The 25,481-nt window shown below is 39.5% G+C and overlaps 1 protein-coding gene and 1 pseudogene across 2 annotated transcripts in view; one reads left to right on the top strand and one right to left on the bottom strand.

Moving 5' to 3' along the window:
• Positions 1 to 25,481, top strand: part of LOC134205351 (putative aldehyde dehydrogenase family 7 member A1 homolog) — a 52,373-nt gene that overhangs the window by 25,029 nt on the left and 1,863 nt on the right. The window contains exons 1-2 of one of the 2 annotated variants that reach the window (XM_062680531.1): positions 15,698 to 15,855; positions 17,344 to 18,751. In XM_062680531.1, coding sequence (XP_062536515.1) covers positions 17,345 to 18,751 — 1,407 coding nt within the window. In that variant the 5' untranslated portion in view covers positions 15,698 to 15,855; position 17,344. Of the gene's footprint in view, positions 1 to 15,697; positions 15,856 to 17,343; positions 18,752 to 25,481 lie in introns of those variants that run through there. The other variant, XM_062680530.1, reaches the window with a different exon arrangement.
• On the bottom strand, positions 5,533 to 11,028 carry LOC134218402 (uncharacterized; annotated as a pseudogene).

The raw sequence follows: 25,481 nt of genomic DNA, 5'->3' as shown, positions 1-25,481 counted from the left end.
CGTGCAAATAAGTTATTTGCGGAACAAATTCAAGTGCAATCCCTTCGCAAACATTGCTACGACTAAAAACAAAAACAATTCGGAAAGTGTGCTCGTGGTTTCTTCTATCCAAAGCCTCCGGCCGTGGAGCATGCGCATTTAGGCGCAGCCGCCAGATATAGGGCACCCTTGACCGAAGCTCTCAACTAGGCGAACTTGTGATACTGTGAGTGCCATCAGTTACTGGCAGATGAGCATCCTTACTCTTTCTTGGTGATCAGTTATTAGACCGTTCATAAAATTTCAAGTTATTTTGAGTGCAATATACCTACGTCACCTAAAAGTAGTCAAAGGGAATAGTTCAAGCTTCCAACAGGTATGTACTATAATATGCTCGTGGAGTATGTAACTACTCTGTTTTGTTATGAACATACTCTGTTTTTGTTGGAAGGCTCAAATGCTTTAGGGCGTTACGGAGCCGATTAAAAAAAAAATAATACAATTTTGTAACCTAACGTTCAAATAACAATGTTAGTTTGGGGCATCTGCTGCTCATTTAAATCTCTACAAAGCATGCCGCATGCTCCATTATCTTTCATCTCCTTCCCACTAATTAATCGTATGAAAAATCAAAATATCAATTGTTTTGAATTTGGCGATTGCATTGACAACAGACATGTAAATCTCGGTATAACTTGAATACATCATAGATGATATTATGTAGACAAGTTGAAGCAAAGAAATAATATGGGGTATGGGATAAAACGGGCAAGTGCCACTTCATGCTAAATAGAAACAATTCGAATAAACAGTCTACTTGGTCTTAAGTGAAGTAACCACTTGAAGCAACCTTGTACATAGGACCCAACCAGGAAATAGAAAGAAACATTTCTTTTCCGAAAATAATCGATCCTATGTTTTTGTAAGATGAAGATGAGTTAAGCAAAAAGTTTATGAACGACCCATAAGGATGCAAAAACAATAGCCAGACTTTTGTTTAATCAATTTCAATGTTTCCGATGCAACTCATGTTATACGTGAGTAATCAGTGTTAATTGTACGTTCTGGGTAGCTTTCGCTGCTAAAAATATAATAAACTTGTGTATCAGAAGCTGAAAATCTAGTGTTTTGTTTTGAATCGATTAATGTTTACCTTTTTGTAATAGGCCCTTATCAAATGCTACGCTAGATTTTTCATTTTTCACGTTTCCCACGCGAATTAAGGACAAAAGTGAGTGAACAAATGAACTTTCATGGAGCTGTCGCTTCTGTATCAGTTTATAAATTAATTTTTGAACATATCAAGAAAGGTATTTTATCACTGGTAGGTGAATTTGCACCTGTAAAAATGTTCGAAAATCGATTGTTACTATCTTTTTGCATCATAGATGCAAAACCAGGCATTGGAAAAAATCCGATCATGAGTAAAAATCGGCTAAATTCATGCCAACTTGCCGCCAACGATGCTCTTGGAATCTCAAGTAGAGATCCTGCTTCACAATCTCCGAATAATTTGGAGGCAAAAACTCTTGTTTGATTTCCGCCTTGAAGATGTCCCAAGATGTGAGTCGAAGCAGCGTTTGATCATCCATACATTCGGTGACCGCGTAGGTATTTACCTGGTTCAGAAATTCACCTAATTTTAGGATATTTCCTTCTCCTGAATATTCAAAAGGCCATTTGTGTACTGGTTTCAGGAATCTGTAGCTATTTGGCTGTTGATTATTACTTCTCGGTGTGTTGCATCTATTCGGCCTTTCTCGAACGTTTCGTTGTGTGAATTCGAAAGGCTGTTCAGCTCTACCGGAATCTCTTTGGTTGTATGGACCCCAGTATCCTGAGATTGCTCCAAATTTGTAGTTTGAATCTTCGTTTCCCCTCTGTGAAGGTGCTGCGGTTCTGTATGGCTGTTGCACTTTCAATTCCAACTGGTGCCTTCTATATTGTTCTTGTTGCAGCTGTTGCTCTAGATGTTGCTGCTGTATTTGCATCTGGTTTAGAAGCAAACGAAGGTTTTGCTCTTGCTGGAAATCTCTATTCTGCTGTTCTTGATGGTTGTGTGGGTTGTGATGTGAACTGATCTGATGGTGGTTGCTGTTGTGGTTGTTGTTGCTCACTCATCGAATTCGAGTGCTGTTGTTAGGTCTGCTGGATCTGATGTTGCTGCAACTGTTGATCCTGTCCCATTGGTTGATTCTAAGTTATCGACTGGTGCTCTTGACGTTGGTCCTCGGCGATAACCGGCGGGCGTTCTAGCGGAGTATGACCTTGTGGAAATTGATTCTCAAGTTTTTGTTGAAGTTCCATTTCCAAAATTTGATTCGTCTCCTTAAGGCTCGATTGATGATGAGTCGTGTTCAGACTCTTCAGCGTTTCAGGATCCGTTGGAGTATCCTACCCAAGCAACACACATGTTGTAAATCAGCTTATGATAGTCATATATGACCAAATTTGGTCATATATGAGTAATTTCAACCAAATCAACTTAAATTGTGTTGCTAGGGTACCTGTGTCCCTTCCGTATTGGTGTTTCAGAAGCCTGGTGCTGAATGAATTCCTCAATTTTTTGCAAGGCGATGTTTACTTTTTCCAACGATTTTTTCGCATTTGTCAAGACCATTGGATCCGAAATGAGCGAGAGCCGAAATTGGTAGTGCAACAATCTCGATCTCAATACTATTACCTGGTTGTCGTTCCTTTGTCTGAAAGCTGCTTCCACGGCCTGTAGTATTGGAGACAGCTTTGTTTGGCACTGACAGATGCTGTCCATATCCGTTAGTACGTGCGATGAACAATTGGGTACAGATGTTCCGTTGTGTTCACCGTCTAACAATTGCTGTAGTCGTGAAGTCTTCCATTCTAGATTCTTCCCTCTCGTTCCTGTTGTCTTCCTTACCAGTAGCTCAAACTCGATCTCCTCCGGGGATAGATGATTAAGATCCATTTTTGCAGCTGTCACCCGGAGAGACTTATAGTTGAACTATCACTCACTAATCACTCAGTTGACAAGTTGACACGCGAAGCAACAAAACGTAAAAGTGTTTTTTTTTTGCCTGGGCGCCAATATAACGAGACTATTTATAAACTAAATGATTACCATCTTGGGCGCAACCGTGCGTTTCCATCAGGTGGCAGCACACCTATTACTTTCAACTGTTACAACCGGCTAGCTACTTTCTGATCATAAGGTGTGTCACTGATTAAAGAACAATCGCATAGTGGCTCAAAATCAATAATTCAACATTAGCTGCATGTTCACGACTCTTATTCAATAAATCTCGGAATCTTCTTACAAACTAGTACATTCATTGATCTCTTCTACTCTTCGGTGGGGGCCCCATGATGTTGCGTTGACTGCATCGCTGCTGCTTGCTGTGTAGCACCCTTGTGCTGCTTGGAAGTATGCACTATAAAGTTGCACGCCGGCTACTCGCACCACCACACTACCGCTTGTCGCACTGATGGCTGCTGGTCGCGTCTGGGAAGAGCAATGGCCAGTCTTGCGCTTCTTTGCTGGTAGCTCAACGTGGCTCGATTGTTGCCTTTCGTTGCTCGTTGCACGTGCGTCACACGGGTACCGATCGTTACTCTCGTATATGATAGATGATCTTTCTGCCGGCCGTGCTTTCTAGAGACGAGCCCTCGTTGTGTCGACCTTGTGAAGGTCACTCGTATGATCGTTAGTGCAGGTAGCTCCACTACGGGAATCGGCGAACTCGAGTTGGTGTTTGCTAAACGAACTGGACATGCGTAGGTCGTGATCGACGCTCTAATGGCTTGTGTGCAGGAGAAACAAAAGGCCTCTTTCACCTAGCCATTAGTGGTGTAGAATTTTCGTAGTTTCTAGGTAAGTTAAACTCGAATGATCGCAGTAAACCGTAAAATGTGTTCCCTCGAGGTATTCGCGAAACTTTTCAATTGAGCGAATTACCGCTAAACACTCGCGTTGTGTTACGGAGTACTTCCTTTCGGAAGATGAAAGCTTCTGTGAAAAATAACACATAACTTTCTCCTCTCCTTCGATCGATGTGTTAGTACTCCTCCTATTGCAATGTCGGAAGCGTCGCAGGCCAAAGCAAATGGTTTTGAATAATCCGGTGTCGCCTAAATGGGAGCAGATATTAGGTGCGATTTGAGCGTCTGGAAGGCCTTCTCGCATTCTTCCGTTCATTTAAACTTGCTTTCTCCTTGGTCAGATCCGTCAAAGGAGCAGCTGTCTTGGAAAAATCTTGTATAAATCTCCGGTACCAACCACACATTCCTATGAAACTTTGGACCTCTTTCTTGTTCGTTGGAGCAGGAAACTTTGATATAGCGTCCACTTTTGCCTGGTCGAGTCTCTAGCCCTGTTGGTCCAATACGTAGCCCAAATATTGTAAGCTTTTCCTGCAGAATACCGATTTTTCGGCGTTGATGGTTAGGGCAGCGTTCCTTAGCCTTTTAGCGATCTTAACGAGCAGTTCCAAGTGTTCTTGAAAAGTTTCAGTGGCTAATACCAGGTCATCCAAGTAAACAAATACTTTTGGTTCCAGATCGATAAACAGGTGATTCATTACCCGTGACAGAGCCTGACTGGCCGTGGAGAGTCCGAATGGCACAACGGTGAATTGGTGAAGCCCTCGCTGTGGAATGGTAAAAGCGGTTTTCTGTTTTGAATCCTCTTCATGTGGTATCTGTCAAAACGCTGATTCTAAATCAATCGAAGAAAGGAACTTCGATCCACTTAGGTTGTTAACGATTGATGCTATTTGTGGGATGGGAAATGCTTCCTGGACTAGGACCGAGTTTAACTTCCTGACATTCAGACATAAGCGTATAGAGCCGTCTTTTTTCTTCACGGCCACTGTGGTATTATTCCAGGGACAGCAAAGTGCTTCCTCTATTACTCCGAGATCCAACATTCTGTCCACCTTTTTGTTCAAGTCCTCCAAGACGAATTTGGACATTGAATAGTATTTCTGTTTGAATGGTGGTGTGCTTCCTGTGTCTATTTTGTGGCAGTACAGGTTTGTCCTGCCCAATCCTCTGGTTCTGCGATGTTGGAAATCCTTGGATTGCTGTTTGTAGCTGTTCTTGCTCTTCATGAGTTAATGTTCCTAGGACTGAATTCTCAGTGTTCCAATTATCTGTTATTCCGCAGATCGTGGGTTTTTAATCCGATCATCATCCAGAGATCCATGCCTAGGATCAAAATAGGTGGCATTCTTCCTATGAAGAGCGTGGGAAGTGTGATATTTTTACTGTTATAAGCGATTGGTACTTGGGAGTAAAACGACACTTGATGTGGCGAATTGTCCGCCGTCTTCACTTCTCCTGTAACCAGAAACTTTTGAAGTCCTAATTCGTCTGCTATCTTTACAAGGGATCCTCCAATTAGACTGCAAGTAGCGCCACTGTCTAGGAGACCCCGTATTTCTCGATCTAGGACTGATATTGATGCATATGGTCGGTTGTTTTTATTTTCGGTATTGATTATTATTGAGTTCGTCTTGCAGATAGCGGAAATTTTAGTGAGCAAAGGAACATTCGGTTCTACGGGAGATTCCACCTCCTTCATTGTGGATTCTCCCAACTCAGGTTTCCCGAAAGAGTAGACACGTTTTGTACTTCTAACTGCGTCCAACGTAAGATACAAGCCTCGCAGTTACCTGTGGTGCAACCCTTCTTCCCACAGCTGTAGCAAAACAGGAAACGTTTCGGGTTGGGACATCTGGGATACGTATGTCAAGGGTTCTCACATTGCCAGCATATTATGGAGACTGGATACTTCCACGGAGCAATCCTTCTTGATGCTCCCTCCGGTTGATCCGAAGTCGTTCTCCCACTCCAGTTATTCTGTCCATAGCGTTCACCTTTTCAACTGTAGTTGACCAAAATTCATTCCGGTAAGCTATATTCTGCTGAAGTACTTCTTTCTCCCTGATGTCTGCCGCATCCCATTCTTCTTCGTAGGCTTCGTTGTGTTCCATCATGTTGACTTGTGCTGATCCGAATGGTTGTCGGTTCAACAAAGTCCGAGCATTATTATCCAATCTGCTGATTAGCGGTCGCTGAAATGCTGATGCATCATGTCTTGGTCCTAAGGTTCGTGATGCTGTTGGATTTCGTCCTTTCATTGAATACGACCGAGATACTTCGAAGTCCTTGCAGACCGTAACATGCTCACGGACGCTGGAAGATCGAGACGCCGACGCTATGGGAGCGAAGTCCGTGTTGAGATGTGATTTCAAAATAAATAGTTTCTCTGATTCCGATATTGCTGGTTCAATAATCTTAAACGTCGCCACAATATCCCTGTAGAATGTCGTGAATGTTTCATTTGAGCCTTGGAATCTCAAGTAGAGATCCTGCTTCACAATCTCCGAATAATTTGGAGGCAAAAACTCTTGTTTGATTTCCGCCTTGAAGATGTCCCAAGATGTGAGGGCTAAGTATATTTTTTTATTGTCTTTATTAATGAGGTTTTCGGCCCTAGACCGGTTCACCTCATGTAGAGAGAGAGGGCTAAGTACGAGTGCGTGTACCATTGAAGAGCCCTTCCTTTCAGCATTGTCGTGATTTCTGGTTCTTAATTCGCCAAATGCTTCTTAGGGGTTTCCAATCCAAACGATGAGTCCATCATATTTGAAGAGGTTTTGTGTCTCTTGATAAGTCTTGCTCCTCTGTTCTTCCAATTTGATGCGTTCGTCATGCCATCCGTTGTAAGAATGACCTCTTGCCCCGTTGACACCCGCCTTTTATACAGTTTGACGTTGGCAACGGCGATGTGTTGTTTGTTTTACTCAACCACGCCTACCATGATGCAGTTAGTTGAAATTGTGATGCAAACACCGAAAATATCATAGAGTGGCGGATTTACACATTTTTTATTGTTGAACGAAATGATGTATCAATTTCAATAATGTTGAATTTATTGATCAAGCCTTATTCTCTACAATACTCTCATCCTCTACTCTTTAATAAAAAGTCTGCGAAAAATTGGAATTTAATTTTCTTATATATTGATTGTATTATAAACATATACATAGATATCGTACTATATTAAAAACTTAGTGCATGTGAATGACGAACTATAATTATCGCAAATAGCATAGAGTTGAGTTTAATTAACTATGAATCAAAGCCATGGGAGTGTGGCGACTGAAGGTAGTGATTCATAAGTCCCAATATTTTAATTGAGCGAGGAATTATAAAATAAGTACTATCAACTGCACATTGATCATAAAAGGTCGAATTTTGGTTTGAAAATAATATTTGTAAGGTTTGAAAAATAATCTGATTATCTTCGCCCTTTCTAAGCTTGCTCCTGCCACTGTCGTGTTTATGTTTCCTTTAATTACTTGGTGGAATGAATGTCAAAAAGAAATGTCTACCCTTGACATTTCTGTTTAAAAGTTAGCCGTAGAATGTTGAAAACATAACAATTGTGAGTGCTATCCAAATCCTATCTGATTGCGAAAAAAACAAATTCAGTTAAACACCAATTTTATTCTTTATTTCATTAGAGTTTAATTCACATTTCTATTATCCAATCCAATCTATTCAAATCGTAATCAATCCAAATACAATGCATTTAGTGTGAATTTATTCCATTTTTTTAACTCAATCCAAAATTAGCCCAAATTCAACTCAAGAATAATATTATTCTAATCTAAATCCCATCAAAAATAAATCTTATACCATAAAAATCCAATTTGTAACAAATATAAATCCAATTGTACTTAATTGTACTCCTTGTTCAATTCTAAAGCAAATGTAATGGACGATTACAAACTTAGTTCATGTTCCATCCGAATCCAATGGAAATCCAATACAATCAAATACCAAATCTTAATGTTGTGCAAATTCAAAATATGTTTCATTCAATCCAAATCAATTTAATACCCAATCTAATACAATTCTTTCAAATTTAAATGTAATTTTTTTTTACGATCCATTTCCATAAAAATATAATACAAAGCAATTGTAATTTAATTTTACTTATTGGGTTGCAATTATAACTCCATTCGAATTCTAATACTAAACCAACACAGAACCATTCTATTTTTAATAATAATTCAAATTGTTCTCAATTAAATTCAATACAAATCTAGTCTAGATTAAATCCATTTTCAAGAGAATAAAATCGTAATTCAAGCGTTTCCATCGTTAAACTAATCTATTCTATTTTTTTTTTTTAATTCATGCCTACACGCAAAAAAATGTTGCGGTCGAAACTACCATTCCGAGGGTTAATTTAAAAATACGCACCGACGATTTTCAGCAGACAACAAACCCGTTTGATTTTACCATGCGCACAGTAAAAATCAACTGTGGTCCTGATGGAATGTTGTTACATTAACTGAATCAGTGGTGAATTTGTCCGAATGCATGGTTAATTTAACTGAAAATTTGTGGTTGTTTTGAAAACATGGTGTAGTCTACAAAATAGTAATTGTTACCATGGATTTTTTTTCTGTGTATTAAAGTTCAAGTCTAATTTAATTTTAATCCATAACCAATCTAAATCCAATCCAAATCTGCAATACAAATTTGTTCCAATTTGAATTCTAAATTGCATCCAAAAACAAAAAAAATCAAAATTCAATCTCAAACAATTTATAATCTATTTCAATTTTTATTGTAGTCGAAATAAAACTCGAAGTCAAATTCATTAAAATCTAATCGAACTTCTTCATTACTAAACTTAAGATAAATCCATCACTTTTTTACATTAATCCAATTCTAGTCAAACCCTAGTATAATACAATCTGATTTCCTGTTTAATGGCTCTATTCTATGTTCATTGAGCTGGTTTTCAACTAACTGTACTATATGCATTTCCACAGTTAATATTTGATAGCTGTTTTATGCCTGCCATTGTTTGAATATGCATTTAATGTGCCAAACACCATTAATATACTATGTCCAGGAAATCAAAACAAATTCCCACCCAAAAGCTTTTTAGGTCGGTCATGGAATCGAACTCACCATCATTGAAACTGCAAACCTACGCTTTTGCTCAGTATGAAATTTAATTAATCTTAAATAGAATAAAATTGTACTTCAACCCAACTTCAAATATTATCAAATTAATTACAATTTAATCTCAAAAAAAATCATTACAATCACTAATGAAGTCGAGTCTAATTCAAACATTTCCAATGTTCAATAGAATTTCAACTTAATTTAATTCAAATAAGACGTAGTTAGAAAACATTTTGTTTTGCCTTTCATAGCACACTTTCTGATGATATTTAATACCGTAGATCTGTGCATAATTTCAATTTCTAGAATATTGAGCTAGCAGGGTTCACGAAATTTCATGAAATAAAACTTAAACTCATTCTTTATGTTCTGCAAAACCAGGTGTTCGTCCTAAATGAACTACAAAAAATAATTTTTGACGATTTATTTTTATTTTTATTTTTTTTATTATTTCTTGTACCACTTACTGCGAAATCATGGTGAGAGCACCATTTGCCCATTTGGATACATTGTTTTTGGGATTTCATAATCAAAAATGGTTGCTTGCTGTTGCACCTCGCGATCTTTGAGGGTACTACAGCAAAAGGTATATTTCATAATTGGCTTTACTCGCAAATATCACATATCACTTTTCTAAAGAACACTGCCTTGACTGCAGGTCCAAATTGAAATTTCTTATTACTCTGATTCATCTACCAGAGGTCAATTGATTAATCGGATGCTGCCTCGACTACAGCTCCGAGTTATGTACTCTTCAGTACTCCTGATACTCTGCCTTAACTATCAGAGATCAAATCTAGATGCTGAATACTGCCTCGTCTACAGTACAGCTATTTTCTACATTTAGAGTTCTTCTGATACCTACCGAATGGGAGCTATAGTTCTGCTGCCGTCCACGCCATTGTCGTGATTTCTGGTTCTTAATTCGCCAAATGCTTCTTAGGGGTTTCCAATCCAAACGATGAGTCCATCATATTTGAAGAGGTTTTGTGTCTCTTGATAAGTCTTGCTCCTCTGTTCTTCCAATTTGATGCGTTCGTCATGCCATCCGTTGTAAGAATGACCTCTTGCCCCGTTGACACCCGCCTTTTATACAGTTTGACGTTGGCAACGGCGATGTGTTGTTTGTTTTACTCAACCACGCCTACCATGATGCAGTTAGTTGAAATTGTGATGCAAACACCGAAAATATCATAGAGTGGCGGATTTACACATTTTTTATTGTTGAACGAAATGATGTATCAATTTCAATAATGTTGAATTTATTGATCAAGCCTTATTCTCTACAAGCATGTGTTTGGTTGATCGAAGCAGCGTTTGATCATCCATACCTTCCGTGACCGCGTAGGTGTTACCTGGTTCAAAAATTCACCTAATTTTACGATATTTCCTTCTCCTGAATATTGAAACGGCCGTTTGTGCACTGGTTGCAGGAATGTGTAGCTATTTGGCTGTTGATTATTACTTCTCGGTGTGTTGCATCTATTCGGCATTTCTCGAACGTTTCGTTATGTGAATTCAAAAGGTTGTTCAGCTATACCGGAATCTCTTTGGTTGTATGGACCCCAGTATCCTGAGTTTGCTCCAAATGTGTAATTTGGAGCTTCGTTTCCCCTCTGTAAAGGTGCTGCGGTTCTGTACGGCTGTTGCACTTACAATTCCAACTGTTGTCTTCTGTATTGTACTTGTTGCAGCTGTTGCTCTAGATGTTGCTGCTGTATTTGCATCTGGTTTAGAAGCAAACGAAGGCTTTGCTCTTGCTGGCAACCTCTATTCTGCTGTTCTTGATGTTGAAGAAGATGTTGTTGTTGATGGTGAGGAACCGATGGTCGTGATGGGTTGTGATGTGAACTGATTTGGTGGGGGTTGCTGTTGTGGTTGTTGTTGCTCACTCATCGAATTCGAGTGCTGTTGTTGGGTCTGCTGGATCTGATGTTGCTGCAACTGTTGATCCTGTCCCATTGGTTGATTCTGAGTTATCGACTGATGCTCTTGACGTTGGTTGACGAGGATAACCGGCGGGCGTTCTAGCGGAGTATGACCTTGTGGAAATTGATTCTCAAGTTTTTGTTGAAGTTCCATTTCTAAAAGTTGTTGATGATTCGACGTCTCCTTAAGGCTCGATTGATGATGAGTCGTGTTCAGTCTCTTCAGCGTTTCGGGATCCGTTGGAGTATCCTCACTGTGGCCCTTCCGTATTGGTGTTTCAGAAGCCTGTTGCTGAATGAATTCCTCAATTTTCTGCAAGGCGATGTTTACCTTTTCCAACTGTTATCTTCCTTACCAGTACCGTCAACTGGGGGGAAGATGATCATTGAGGTGAAGATGATCATTTGATGTGTCAGCCAAAAGTGCCAAATTTTTTTATGAAACGGTAGTCAACAATATTCTCCGTTCAAGTAATGTTACCGCTAGGTAGAAATCCGAGTTTTTCGATTATAATCATGAAAATGTATTTTGTGGAGGAAAGAGAGAGATAGTCATAAATGACGCTATTTTCGTTTCAAATATTGACTTTGTAAACTTCTTTACGTAGTAAATTTAACATTCATACAAATAACCTAGTGTATTTTGACTACTAGGTCATAATGATTTTAGTAGAGCTGTCTTGATCAACTTCACCCCAAACCAGATTACTCAAAAAATGTGTGATTATTTAATTTATTTTAATAAATGCGAACGCATTTCAGAAAACTAAAGTTGTTGATTATTGCAACGTATAGCAGTACATGTTTTGAAAATATTTGTTTCGATTTAAAATGTAAACACACATTGTTATTGCATGTTTTGTCTTAAAAATGATCATCTTCCCCCCAGTTGACGGTAGCTCAAACTCGATCTCCTCCGGGGACAGATGATTAAGATCCATTTTTGCAGCTGTCACCCGGAGAGACTTATAGTTGAAATATCACTCACTAATCACTCAGTTGACAAGTTGACACGCGAAGCAACAAAACGTAAAAGTGGTTTTTTGTCTGGGCGCCAATATAACGAGACTATTTATAAACAAAATGATTACCCTCTTATGCGCAACCGTGCGTCTCCATCAGGTGGCAGCACACCTATTACTTTCAACTGTTACAACCGGCTAGCTACTTTCTGATCATAAGGTGTACCACTGATTAAAGAACAATCGCATAGTCGCTAAAATCAATAATTCAAAATTTGCTGCATGTTCACGACATCTCGGAATCTTCTTACAAACTAGTACATACATTGATCTCTTCTACTCTTCGGTGGGGGCCCCATGATGTTGCGTTGACTGCATCGCTGCTGCTTGCTGTGTAGCACCCTTGTGCTGCATGGAAGTATGCACCATAAAGTTGCACGCCGGCTACTCACACCACCACACTACCGCTTGTCGCACTGATGGCTGCTGGTCGCGTCTGGGAAGAGCAATTGTCAGCCTTGCACTTCTTTGCTGGTAGCCCAACGTGGCTCGGTTGTTGCCTTTCGTTGCTCGTTGCACGTGCGTCACGCGGGTACCGATCGTTGCTCTCGTAGATGATAGATGCACGGTGTGTCTGTGACCATTATTAACGAAAAAAAATGTCCATCCATTCTGAACTCGCCTTTCGAAAGATATAATATCCAGGCGTCTGCTATGAAAATTTCAAAATCTTTCATCTAGGGAATCGAAAGTTATAGCAGTTACAAATTTAATGATTTTTGCGTTAGATATCTCACTAATATGCAACCATATATACCGTGAGCCCTCGTTGTGTCGACCTTGTGAAGGTCACTCGTATGATCGTTAGTGCAGGTAGCTCCACTACGGGATGCGGCGAACTCGAGTTGGTGTTTGCCAAACGAACTGGACATGCGTAGGTCGTGATCGATACTCGAATGGCTTGTGTGCAGGACTGGAAACAAAAGGCCTTCTGTGCGCTTGAGTATCTTGCACCGGGTGTGATATTGAAACAGGCCGACCACTATCCTCTACGATGATTGCACCGTCTATTGTTTCACCGCGAGGCAAGAGAAGCCAAGTCATCCAGTCCGGTAGATTTTACTGGTCATATGCATGCACGGACTCCTCTGAACATGTTAGAACTTCCGAGTTTGCTGCTAACACGTGTCTCAATCGACCTTCTGGAATCTTCTGGCTTGCGATGTATAACTTATCGGTTTAGGGTCATTTGGCCGAATGTCGTTTGGCCGAAAGGGTTATTTGACCGAACGCCATTTTGCCGAATAGTTGAAATACGTTTCCTTAGGAAGTGAGAAGTACGGAGCAAGATGGAAGATGGGTGAAGGAAGATGGCAGAAAGGAGGGATCAGGAAGAAAGAAGAAATAACAAGAAGGGATATGGAAGAAGGCAGAAGGGAGAAGGAAAAAGAAAGAAGGCAGAAGGAAGAAAGAAGAAAGAAGAAGGAAGAAGGAAGAAAAAATAAAGCAGAAAGCAGAAAGCAGAAGGAAGAAGAGGGGATGTGGAAGAAGGAAGAAAGAAGAAGGCAGAAGGAAGACAGAAGAAGGCAGAAGGAAGAAGTAAGAAGGGAGAAGGAAGAGGGAAGAGAAAAGAAGAAAGAAGGAAGAAAGAAGAAAGAAGAAGGAAGTAGGAAGAAGGAAGAAGGAAGCAGGAAGAAGGATGAAGGAAGAAGGAAGGAAGAAGATGGAAGACGGAAGAAGGAAGACGGAAGAAGGAAGAAGGAAAAAGAAAAAAAGGAAGAAAGAAAGAAAGAAGAAAGAAGGAAAAAGGAAGAAGGTAGAAAGAAGAAGGAAGAAGGAAGTAGGAGGAAAGATGAAGAAGGATGAAGCAAGAAGGAAGAAGGAAGAAGGTAGAAGGAAGATGGAAGAAAGAAGAAGGAAGAAGGAAGAAGGAAGACGGAAGAAGGAAAAAGGAAGAAGGAAGAAGGAAGAAGGAAGACGAAAGAAGGAAGAAGGAAGGACGAAGAAGGAAGAAGGAAGAAAGAGGAAGGAAGAAGGAAGAATAAAGAAGGAAGAAGTAAAAAGGAAGAATAAAAAAGAAAGAAAGAAGAAATAATGAAAAAGAAAGAAAGTAGAAAGAACAAAAACGAAGAAAGAAGGAACGAAAACGAAAAAAGAAGAATGAAGAAAGAAAAAGGGATAAAGAAGAAGGAAGATGGTAGAGCTAAAAAGGAGAAGGAAGAAGTAAAAAAGAAAAAGGAAAAATGAAGAAGGAAGATTGAAAAAGAAAGAAGAAATAAAAAAAGGAAGAAAAGCGAAGGAGGAAGTAATAGGGAAAAAGGAGGAAGAAAGAAGAAAGAAGGCAGAAAGAAGAGGGAAGAAGAAGTCAGAAGAAAGAAGGAAGAAGAAGTAAGAAGAGAGAAGGAAGAAGAAAGAAGGAAGGAGAAAGAAAGAAGAAGGAAGATAGAGGATGGAAAAAAAGAAAGAAGAAAAAAGGAAGAAAGAATAAGGAAGAAGGAAGAAGGAAGTAGGAAGAAGGACTACTCGTAAACTGAGGTCAATTTTTTTTCAACTATTTGGCCAAACGGCATTCGGCCAAACGACCTGTTCGGCCAAATGGCCTGACACCAACTTATCCGCAATCCGGTTTTGGAAAATGGTTAATTAGGAACGATCGATTTACACTAAATCACTTGCATGCACCCAATTATTTTATTTATTTTTTGTTCTGAGCCACCGCTTTCGCTTTCTGAAAGCCACCGCTTCCGAGTTTTGTTCGGTCAACAATGAGCATTGTATCTATCTCAGTCGATGTTTTCCTTATGATGCTGCTTTGGAGTAGTGTGTGAGAGGAAGTTCAATAACGTTGCGTTCTGGATGTGGACGATTTTTATTCCATTTCTTCTGCACTCCGAGAAAAAAACTCCAACATTTATATCGACATAATCTCAAATTCGTAACATACATCAGAAGATCAGTGAAAAACAAATTAAAATCTCTCAAAATTATCATAATACAGTCAAACCTCCATGACTCGATGTTCTATGACTCGATATCGACACATGGAAGCAAATGATGCCATATTAAAAAATATTTTCTGGGTTACTGTGATGGTCCTTTCGAACAACTTTCCACAGATTTTCTACTCCACATCTCTATATTTCCATGAGTCGATGGTCCCTTCAATATCTGTATATCAAATTAATAGAATATCCTACCATCTTTTTTAGTGAAGAAAGATTGAGTCCGGACAGAAACAAAACCTGAAAGAATAGTATTAGCATTCAAACCTATCTGTTTTACAAATCTACAAAGATGATTCTTTGCATTCGCCTATGCCAGATTTGCGAAGTTTAAAACAGATTCCAAACCGTATCAGAAAACAGACGAAAGTCTCTTTGAACAAAGATAATAATCAACAACCAATTCAGTTCGGGAACCTATACTCGTAACGAGTATACTCGTAGAGTTATTCATATGCGTTATCATCGTCCTCTCTGTTTACATGCAGACTGTAGCAACAGGACCGGTATTTCGCTTATCATTTCTTTTCTGATTCTTCCTTGCCTTCTCGTGGGCAATGAACAGGGTCCACGAGAAATTGCATTTTTCTGGTTGCTGGTCAAAACAGTTCACGCTGAATATTATGCAGCTTGAATTTTGTTAAATTGAATTTTAAGTTCAAGTAGTGGTGAATGATCTCAGTAGTTTTCTGTTTTAATTTCGGCATACCCATATTCTAAAGTAAAATGATGTTCCCCTAATTTATTCCGCAAATATCTGGATTTCTATTCCATTCAGTTGAATTTCGTAAATAATATATTGCGTTTACTTAACATATTTGAAATCATTACTAATGACTAATTTCAAGTCGAACAAAAATTCCGTACTTGCTGTACCCGGCGAACATGCTGCTTTGCCAGTGTAGCATATTATGTTGGATTTAGTTTTTACAGTGATCTCAGGGACAGTGCACGTCGAATGTGTTGTGAGAGTGCAGTACACTAAATAGAACGCAATTCCGGTGCTGATTGAAACAGGTATGTAAAATAAGTGTCTTCATTTTCAAATCCACCCTGTGCACCCTATGACACGGTCCGTTTGATGCAGCATATCTCTCCTAATTTATTTTATGTAGTGCAATTAGATAAGATTGTATGAATTCATCTCTCAAACATGTAAGGCATATGTTACACAGTAGTAGGACAAGGACTGGTACTCCAGTCAAGTTTTTGCGCTTCGGCACACCCTCTGAAACGATAATGCTACCTTTGAGCTGAATTTCAAACAGCTGCACAAAATGTTATTACTATCATTAATACAGTGAGGTAGCATGCTAGTAGCCATAGCCATTACTAACTACACACCCTTTGAACCAATATTAGGACGTATTTTTTGCTCTTTCTTAAAATAAAGTCCAAGAAAATGAAGTTTTCTGATAGTATGTTACACTTGGAAACATTTCTTATCCATAAGTGTGTTGTTGCTGAGATCCATAAGTGTTCTTATTGTTATAACGTATATATAAATATTTCAGCACCAGTAAGCATAAATGGTCATTTACATTTGTTTTAAATTCATGCTATGTGTCTTAATTTTAGAAAATAGTTTGTTAGTCGAGTTTAAGAAGTAGATTAGAGACGAACCGGTGTTCGTCCTATGAAATACAAAATAAGGAAACGAAAATTGGTATGTTTCTAATTTTTGATCTTCAGTATTAAGCGGAAATGGGGCTTTATTATTTCATTTCACGATGGGATGGATTTGTTACAGTGAGGTGGAAAAATGAGCAGTTCTTGAACTGATTTTACGGCAACAACTCTTAGCGCGAAACAACGAACAATAATAGGAACATGGAACGTTTTAACCCTAGCCCAGCAGGAAAAATTGGCACAACTTGCCAATGCCGCATGAAGTTTAAGATCCTTAAGAAACTGTAAAGTGAAATCGACCAACGCAATTACGCACTAATATAAAACTAAGCTTGGAACTTGCATTCATTAAGCCGTGCACACAAAATTAATTCCTAAATTCATATAGTGGATTGACCCATAGATGCAAGAGTCGAAACATATTTAAAATGCTCCGCAACATTGTCTCCTACAAACAGAATGTTTAGAATGTTTTAAACAGTGCGATGATTTATTTCATCCCGATGATAATTCTATACACCGAGACAACCAGGTACTCACTTCGAGCTATGCCTAGAAACACAGGAGTAATAATCTCCTAACGACAATTTCAATGAAACTTGCATCCATCCCAGATAAGCCTATTTTGCGAAGCTGGTAACAAATAAAACCCATTGTACAATAATAACAACTTGTTCTGATAAGACACATTCGCTGGAGGTAGGCATGGCACATGGGCACTTGAATGAGTGGCAATGATAACGGAGATAACCATTTCTGCCTCCATACTTCAATACAATCCTACACGTTGTAGGAGAAAAATATTCTCCTTGCGTCAGTACAGTATTCAATACGTGCGAGCCAGTACAGTGCCTCTTTCGATCTATTTCCTTGCAGTATGATTTCCACCGTGCTACGAACAGGAGCGGTCCGAGGAGACCAGATCGCAAAAGGACTTCGCATCAATACGTTAAGAATGGCTTCTACTTATTTGGTGGAGAACAGCAAGTATTCGTTCCTCAAGGATCTCGGTCTCGGCAAGGTGAACAGCGGCGTATTCAATGGCGAGTGGACCGGAACGGGCGAAGTTATCAAATCCATTGACCCAGCCAGTGGTGATGTAATCGCAGAAGTGAAGACCGGCACCGTTGCCGAACTGGAAAAGTGTCTACAGGTTGGCACCAGCGCGTATCACCAATGGAAGAATCTACCGGCCCCATATCGGGGGGAAATAGTGCGCCAGATTGGCGATGAGCTGCGAAAATATCGCGAGCCGCTCGGTAAGCTAGTATCGCTTGAAATGGGTAAAATTATGGCCGAAGGTGTTGGCGAGGTTCAGGAATTCGTAGATATCTGTGATTATGCCGTTGGTCTGTCAAGAATGTTCGCTGGACAGATTCTTCCATCTGAAAGAGCGAAGCATACCATTATAGAGAAGTGGAATCCATTAGGGCTGGTGGGAGTAATTTCTGCTTTTAATTTCCCATGCGCTGTATTCGGATGGAATACGGCTATTGCGCTGGCAGTTGGCAACTCTGTTCTTTGGAAGGGAGCGCCAAGTACTCCGCTGGTGTCCATCGCCACCACTAAGATAGTCACAGATGTATTAAAACGAAACAATTTGCCACCGGTGGTAACACTCTGTCAAGGAGGTACCGATGTTGGCAAGAAGATGGTAGCCGATGAACGAGTTAAGCTTCTGTCCTTCACTGGCAGCACTGCAGTCGGTCGTGAGGTGGGTGTTGAAGTACAACGCAGATTCGGAAAATTTTTGCTCGAGCTTGGCGGCAACAATGCTCTCATTATCAATGACGACGCACCAACTGATATGGCTCTGGATGCTGCCTTCTTTGGTTGTATAGGAACCGCAGGTCAACGTTGCACGAGCACTCGCCGTCTTATCATCCACGAAAAACTGTATGACGAATTTGTAACCAAGCTGGTCAAACGCTACAACAATCTGCTCAAACGTGTTGGCCATCCGCTGGAGGAATCGACTCTGTATGGTCCACTGCACAACCAACAAGCCGTTGACAATTATAAGAAAACATTAGCAGAAGCTGTTAAACTGGGAGGCAAAGTTGAATGCGGTGGAAAAGTGATTGAAAGACCAGGATTTTTCGTTGAACCTACTATCATTACCAACCTGCCGCATAATTCTCCGGTGGTGCACAAGGAAACGTTTGCGCCTATTGTGTATATTCTGAAGGCGAAGAACCTAAACGAAGCCATCGAGTGGAACAATGAAGTCGACCATGGACTGTCGTCTTCGCTGTTTACGACAAACATTGGATCAGCATTCCAGGTGAGTAATTGATTTCAGTAATGTTGACCATTCTGCTAGATGTATGTACACGATCTTGCATGAGATGCAAGAGTATATTCTGCTATTGACAAATTTGCGCAATACTCATACGGCGTTTCATTCAAATAGTTAGTTCAGCAATCAATAAGCAAAATAATCGCTTGTGCGTTTTATTGCCCATGGGTGGCCAAATGTTTGTTTTGGCCAAACAACACATTCGAAGAACCGGTTTCCGGTCAACTTAAAGTGTTCATCACCTGGATCTGCTAGGATCACCTGGAATGCAAATGATTGATTTTGAAGGCAAACCTGGATGACCTTTTTTTTCAAATCTTTATTAATGTGTTTTTTTTTAAATTCAGGATTATATTCAACAAAGCTGACCTTCTTTTGACCCCGGGGGGTTCAAGTTTGGGTTGTATTGCAAATTGTTTTGTTTTACAACTTGCAGTTTGTGTTTTGCAGAACGGGCGTAATAGTTATGTGGCCACCGCTTCTGCCTCATACGCAGAAGGCCGTGGATTAAATCCCAGGTTTGTTCAATTCTCCTACATTGTATATTTCTCTATATTTGAGGAGATGCTTTTGACTGTTGTCCTCAATTGTGTTTGCAATTCAGGGTGACCACTTATCTTCCATTTTAAAATTCCCGCATATTTCCCGACTTTTTCCCGATATTTTTGAAAAATTCCCGATATAATTTTGAAGATTTAAAATAGAAATTTCTATTCTAATTTAAAAAAAATCGTGGGTGATTATATTTTATTTTAAAATTGCTTTTAATTTATTTTGATTCTTTGGCTAATTTAAGGTAAGTTTTCAAAACCTCTTACTATATTTAAAATTGATAGTTCTAAACCAACATTTGAAAAAGGTGTAACAGCCAAAGTTTATTCTTCACAGTTCTTTGTCCATGTATGTAGACGAGGAACCGGGAAGAATAAATTTTGGCTGTTACGCCCCTTTCAAATGTTGGTCTATAGTTAACTTTAAATATATTGAAGCATTCTTTGAGAGAATTTTGGGTCTGCCAATATTTTGACATCCATCTTCTCCAACACTTTCAAACTTCAGAGATGAGCCAGCCTACACGCCCGTTTCAAATCACTCAGAGACGTGTAGGGCTGCAAATCCTTTTTTTTAGTATAGAGATTCATCTCTTAAACTGCTGCAATAAAAATAACCTTCATGTTCTTCACTGCTTGTTACCAATCTCTAATTTTTACCTCAATCTATTTTCAGTTCTTGAGACTTATTTTACCTTGACCAGTGATGTATTATTGATATGATTATTTCCACTATTGCTACAGATCCTGATCTCATTATGGCATCAGAATTTATTATTTATGCCAGTACTTCCATCATCCTTAAGCTGGTGTACGATCTGACACTGTTCATCGATCTAAAGCACTTCTCCTGTCAGTGTTGGTAGAATCATACTCAAATCTCAATCATCGAGGCTTCACGCACGAGTGAACTCGCTTGCGATTCTATAGGGAGCGCAGTGCGCTTGAGTTTCTCGGACAGAACCGCATCGCTCTAAAAAGCATCAAAACGCAATCGAGGCGTATGTTTTGTTTACATAAGGATTTATTTGCCATTGTTATAAGCGAAAAAAAATAATTCAATACATTCAATAATGAAGAACACGTAAAAATCATGCAATGATGCAAATCGCGATTCGAATCATGAGCGATCCACTGGGCAATGATTCTGATGGGATTGGAGTCACGCATAATTCGAAATGTGGCAAAATTAAGATATTAACAACGAATTACTAGAGATTCTTGAGATGTGTGGAATTGAACATAATTGGATATACTCGAAACTGTCGACAAGTCTCCCGACAAAACTCGAGTCGCTTCCAAGAGAATATTGATCAAGCATCCTCTTTATGAATTCACAAGCTGCAACGAAATCCTAATAAGCTTTTTCATGGACTCTCTGAGATATCCTTGGTCTTAGAAACCTGCCGAAGCGTAGGTGGCATGTTGCTTTCCATCATCACTACCGATAACAGCTCTAGATATTGAAGAATTCTGGTTTCAATATCATTTTCATTATACAATAGCAGACTCGACGAACATTATTTCGCCTAAAATTGATTTATTCTCTGATTAGTTCTCGAGTTATGCAGAAATTTCTGTTTCTGTTTTAAACCACCACCGAAACATAGCTTCCCTTCCAAAACCTTCACATGCCAGATTTGCTTCCATTTGCTTGATTAATTCTTGAGTTATAAAGAAATTGGTGTTTCATTTGTATGGTAGCCTTCCTTTACAAAGGGGGCAGAGTCTCGAACCATCTTAAGAATCTTTCCCGACCCCAAAAACCTCTGCAGTCTGCATTCAAATTTTTACGCTGATCGGTTCAGTTTCCGAGTCTATAATGGTCAGACAGAAAGAAATTCGTTTTTATGTAAATAGATTTGACAAAGCCGGATACCTCAAATTGTTTCAAACGTTACGTGGAGAAACATATGCATTTAAAACAGTATTTTTTTTTTTCATTTTTTACACTAGGATATTTATACATGATTTAATAAAAAGAACAACTGATGACTTTTTCCCGATTTTTTGTATAATTTAAAGAAATTCCCGACTTTTTCCCGCATTTCCCGCATGGAATTTCACTTCCCGCATATTTCCCGCATTTCCCGATTTCCCGACTCACTGGCCACCCTGTATTATCGGCTCCTCCAGTCTTATAAAGCATCTTAAACGATATTGCGTATATTTTCCGACATTTCGGTGAATATTTCACATTTTTCAGAGATTTAGAGGCTACGTTTTGTTGTGACACACACATACACAACAAAACATAGCCTCTAAATCCCTGAGAAAGGTGAAATATACACCGAAACGTCGAAAAATAGATGCAATATCGTTTTAGCTGCTTTATAAGACTAAAAAGCCGATAATAGCATACGAAATTTCACGAAAACACAAATAAGCTGGTTTCCTACATCCAATAAGAAATTCCATCAATTACTGTCTCCTATCACATTCGTTAGCCAAGACGAAACTCTGCCCCTCGAACCTAACCAAAAAACTCTAACAAATTCCATCAGAACTTGTGGCAAGTGCAGAGGTATATTCGGCTTGCAGTGGGCGAGTGATTGCATCCTCATTTCCTCCCGCGTCCCTACATTGACTTGCAAGCTGAAGTGATAGAAGACGTCAGTGTGACCTAACAAATGATATCACCAGTACTTGTACATTGAAGGTGGGTGCTAGTCTCAAGCAAACATCTGTTGGAGTAGCAACTACGGGCAGTCGATCAGGCTCAAGCTCAAGTAACTCGTAGTTTGTGTGTTTTTTCTTCCCATTCTCTTCATACGGAAGCTTGGTAGAAGGAAGGTCGTGAGATTTATATCATCACAAAAATTGCTTGGAAGATGATATTGTCATTGCCATATCATTATAACGTCTTTCGTTAGTAGTTCATATGCAAATGATATCGGCGAAATTCAGGTTGAGTACCAAGGCTTTTGTGAAGCTATTTTTCATCCACGATACTGCGGCATTGCGTTGGATGCTTTCGAAGTATTAATCAAAAGTAAACAACTGTTTTAGATGTGTTATTCGTGCACAAAAACAATGATGCACGTGTTCGAAACACAACTCGTACCTTATGAAGCCGGACAAGTGGATATCTTGATTTCTCACAGCGACATTATGCGAAGCTTTAAACATGAAAGATTATATAAGATAAAGGCTAAAATAAAAACAAATTCGAAATAATCAACAAATTGATCAACAAATTGATCAAATCTAGCTCATTTACTTCTAAGCCTTGCAAGCTTTTTGAAATCAATCCGCCAGTCGCCAGAAGTCACAGACTTTTCAGTAAATCTTGCGATAATATTTCTAAACGACATTAAAGGCTATTGTTAGGAACGCTATTAAAGTTGATTGACTGGTTGCCAAAGGAAAAGATATTGACATTTTGTCGTTCGTCTCTTTGGGGCCGTGCACTTATTACGTAAGCAATTGAGGGGGTTAGAAGTAGAGGAGTGTATGTAAGTGACATTTTTGTCTAAATTGAGTTGACTATAGCAAAAAATTCTTTGGTTCTAGAACTTTGCGGCAATATGACGATATAGTTTGTACAATGTTCATAATAAATGTGAAAATTCACAGAAAATTAGTAATTTTTGAACCTCCATACAAATTGTATGTAACGAAAAAATATTGAAAAACTTTGCACCCATTTTTCTTAAAACTAAGTTTTAATTACGTAAGCACTTATGAAGTGGGGGTCTGCCATTTTCTTACGCATGGGGGAGGGGGGTTGAAAAACACAGAACAATTGAGATGGTCAAACGCAAAGGGGTGTAAGTGCCCTTTGCGTTTGACCATCTCAATTGTTCTGTGTTTTTCAACCCCCCTCCCCCACGCGTAAGAAAATGGCAGACTCCCACTTCATAAGTGCTTACGTAATTAGTGTACGACCCCTTTCTAAATTGGCATGGATATTGAGTTGGAAGAAAAAACGCTATCTAAGTCTACATGACCCAAAAGATTACTCTTCAAAGTGACAACAGATCGAAAGGACATTTTTGGCTATTAACACCCGCTGGAGTGCTTATCGTTTCTCTGGAAATTTCGACAGCTCAAGTTATGCTCATGGAGTAGATTGTCTACCACAACATCCCAGCTCTAATCCCGGACGCATACTTCCCAAATGACGTGAGCAAGTCTCTATCCTTTTGTCCGTAGTCGAGCCGTCCCAGTTAGCGACTTGCAGCCATCTCGGTCCTGCATGTGCGTTGAGAAAGGGGATCTCACGAACTCCCGCCACGAACAAGTATTCTTCTTTTCCAAGCACATCGTATCCTTATCCATTCGTCATTTTCAGTCGATACCCTTGTTTGCTTCTGATGTCCAATTACTGTACACCGGGTCGCACTTTTGCCAGCTGCACTGAGAAAGCTCCTATTCCGCCTATTGCAGTTGGGCCCATTCTGCCAACGACCACCAGCCACTCCGGTCCTGCGTATTAGTCTGGGGATAGGGGCTTCCGAACTCTATCCACTGGCAAGTACTCTCGTCCAATGCACCTTTATGTTTCTGATAGTTTCTCGAATCCTAGGACTGCTACACACGATCTCATTCATCGGTAACATCTTATTAAATAACACTCGAGCCAATTGTAGAGGACACCTCTCAAGACGTCTTCAACTTTGAAATGACAGATATATCAGAACAGGAAGTAGTCAAAGCCATCGAAAAGCTAAAGTTTTTGTGTAGTTCTGGCCCGGATGGTATTCCACCAGCACTACTGAAAAGATGTCAATCCACACTGCTAGCTCCTCTCACGAAATATTTCAATCATTCACTTCATCAATGTGTATTCCCTATAAGCTAAAATAGTTCGTATTTTTTCCCGATATACAAGAAAGGTGATGAGCGAAATATTAGCATTGGATTGTAGTATTACTTCGCTGAGCGCTTGTTCGATTTTTTTTTAATTATTATCATTGCCTAATTGCTTAATAGTTGCAAGCAGTACATATCTAGTGGCCAGCATGAGTTTTCCCCAAAAGATTGGTTGCTTCCAATCTTGTTCAGTTTTCTCCTCATTGTATTCGGGCTATTGACGCAGTTTATCTAGACTTGAAGGCTGTATTCGACAGCATGGATCATCGAATGCATCTCAGGGAACTTGAATGAAACGGTGCTTCATCGGCCTCTGTTGAGTGGTTCTAGTCTTATCTGACAAACCGATCACTTCGTGTTGAAATTGGCTCTCATGAATCGGCGTAATTTAAAAACATGCCTGACGTTCCCCAGGATAGCAACTTTGGACCCTTGCTGTTCTCTTTGTTTAAATGACGCAGCTTTTCGGGTACTCATGTGTTTGAGTTCGATGTTTAGTATGTTGCCGAATCCTGAAATCTCATGTTTCTGTCTATAAAATCGTCAGCTGAGATCCCCAACTACTCCGAGAAGTCGTTGAGAGTAATGTCGAATTTGTTTTTAAACCTAGGTCAGACTCTAGCAGCACACTTGTTCCAATAAGTTACTGCAACTCATATGTGACCAGAATCAGTCCCAATCAAGTTGCTGCAACTATTGTTGTCTGCCTTGTGCTTCTCGGGGTGTCAACCCGAATCCTGAATAATAAAACGTTTCCAGTTCCATTTGTCATTGGATATATTGGTGCGCGTTGCATCATGATTGTTATGATTCGAAATCACCTAATCGGACTTCTCCAGTGCACTGGCAGTGCATTGTGTCAAATCGTCAAATCATGATAAAAACGCGCATTGCGAAATTTACTTTAAGACGGATACTTACCCGAGTAGACGAAAATAGCTCAAATATCAAATATTGATAAGATAGAAAAATGAGATATGTACATGATTGGTATAAGAGATAAAAGATCAGACGACAATATTAATATTTTGCACCAATATATCATGAGGAGATCAAGTTATGCTATTTGTAATAAGTGATCAATATCATGTGCCATTGATTTATTTTTACCCATAACATATCTTGATATTTCGGTGCAAATTTTTGATATTGTAACCTGTTCTTTTATCTCTTATATCAATCAAGTCCATATCATGTTTTGTTATTTTGCTCATGGCTTCTGCCCGGGTATATGTACCCAGTTGTATTCTATAACCAAGCGATTTTTTCGAGATTGCGAGTGGTGCGCATGATGGCGCACGGCTATGACATAGATGCGCACTACTCGCGATGCAGTTTCGACATCCGTT

Source organism: Armigeres subalbatus, chromosome 1 (genome assembly GCF_024139115.2).
Source record: "Armigeres subalbatus isolate Guangzhou_Male chromosome 1, GZ_Asu_2, whole genome shotgun sequence".
Taxonomy (NCBI): domain Eukaryota; kingdom Metazoa; phylum Arthropoda; class Insecta; order Diptera; family Culicidae; genus Armigeres; species Armigeres subalbatus.
This window is presented reverse-complemented; position numbering and strand designations above follow the sequence as displayed.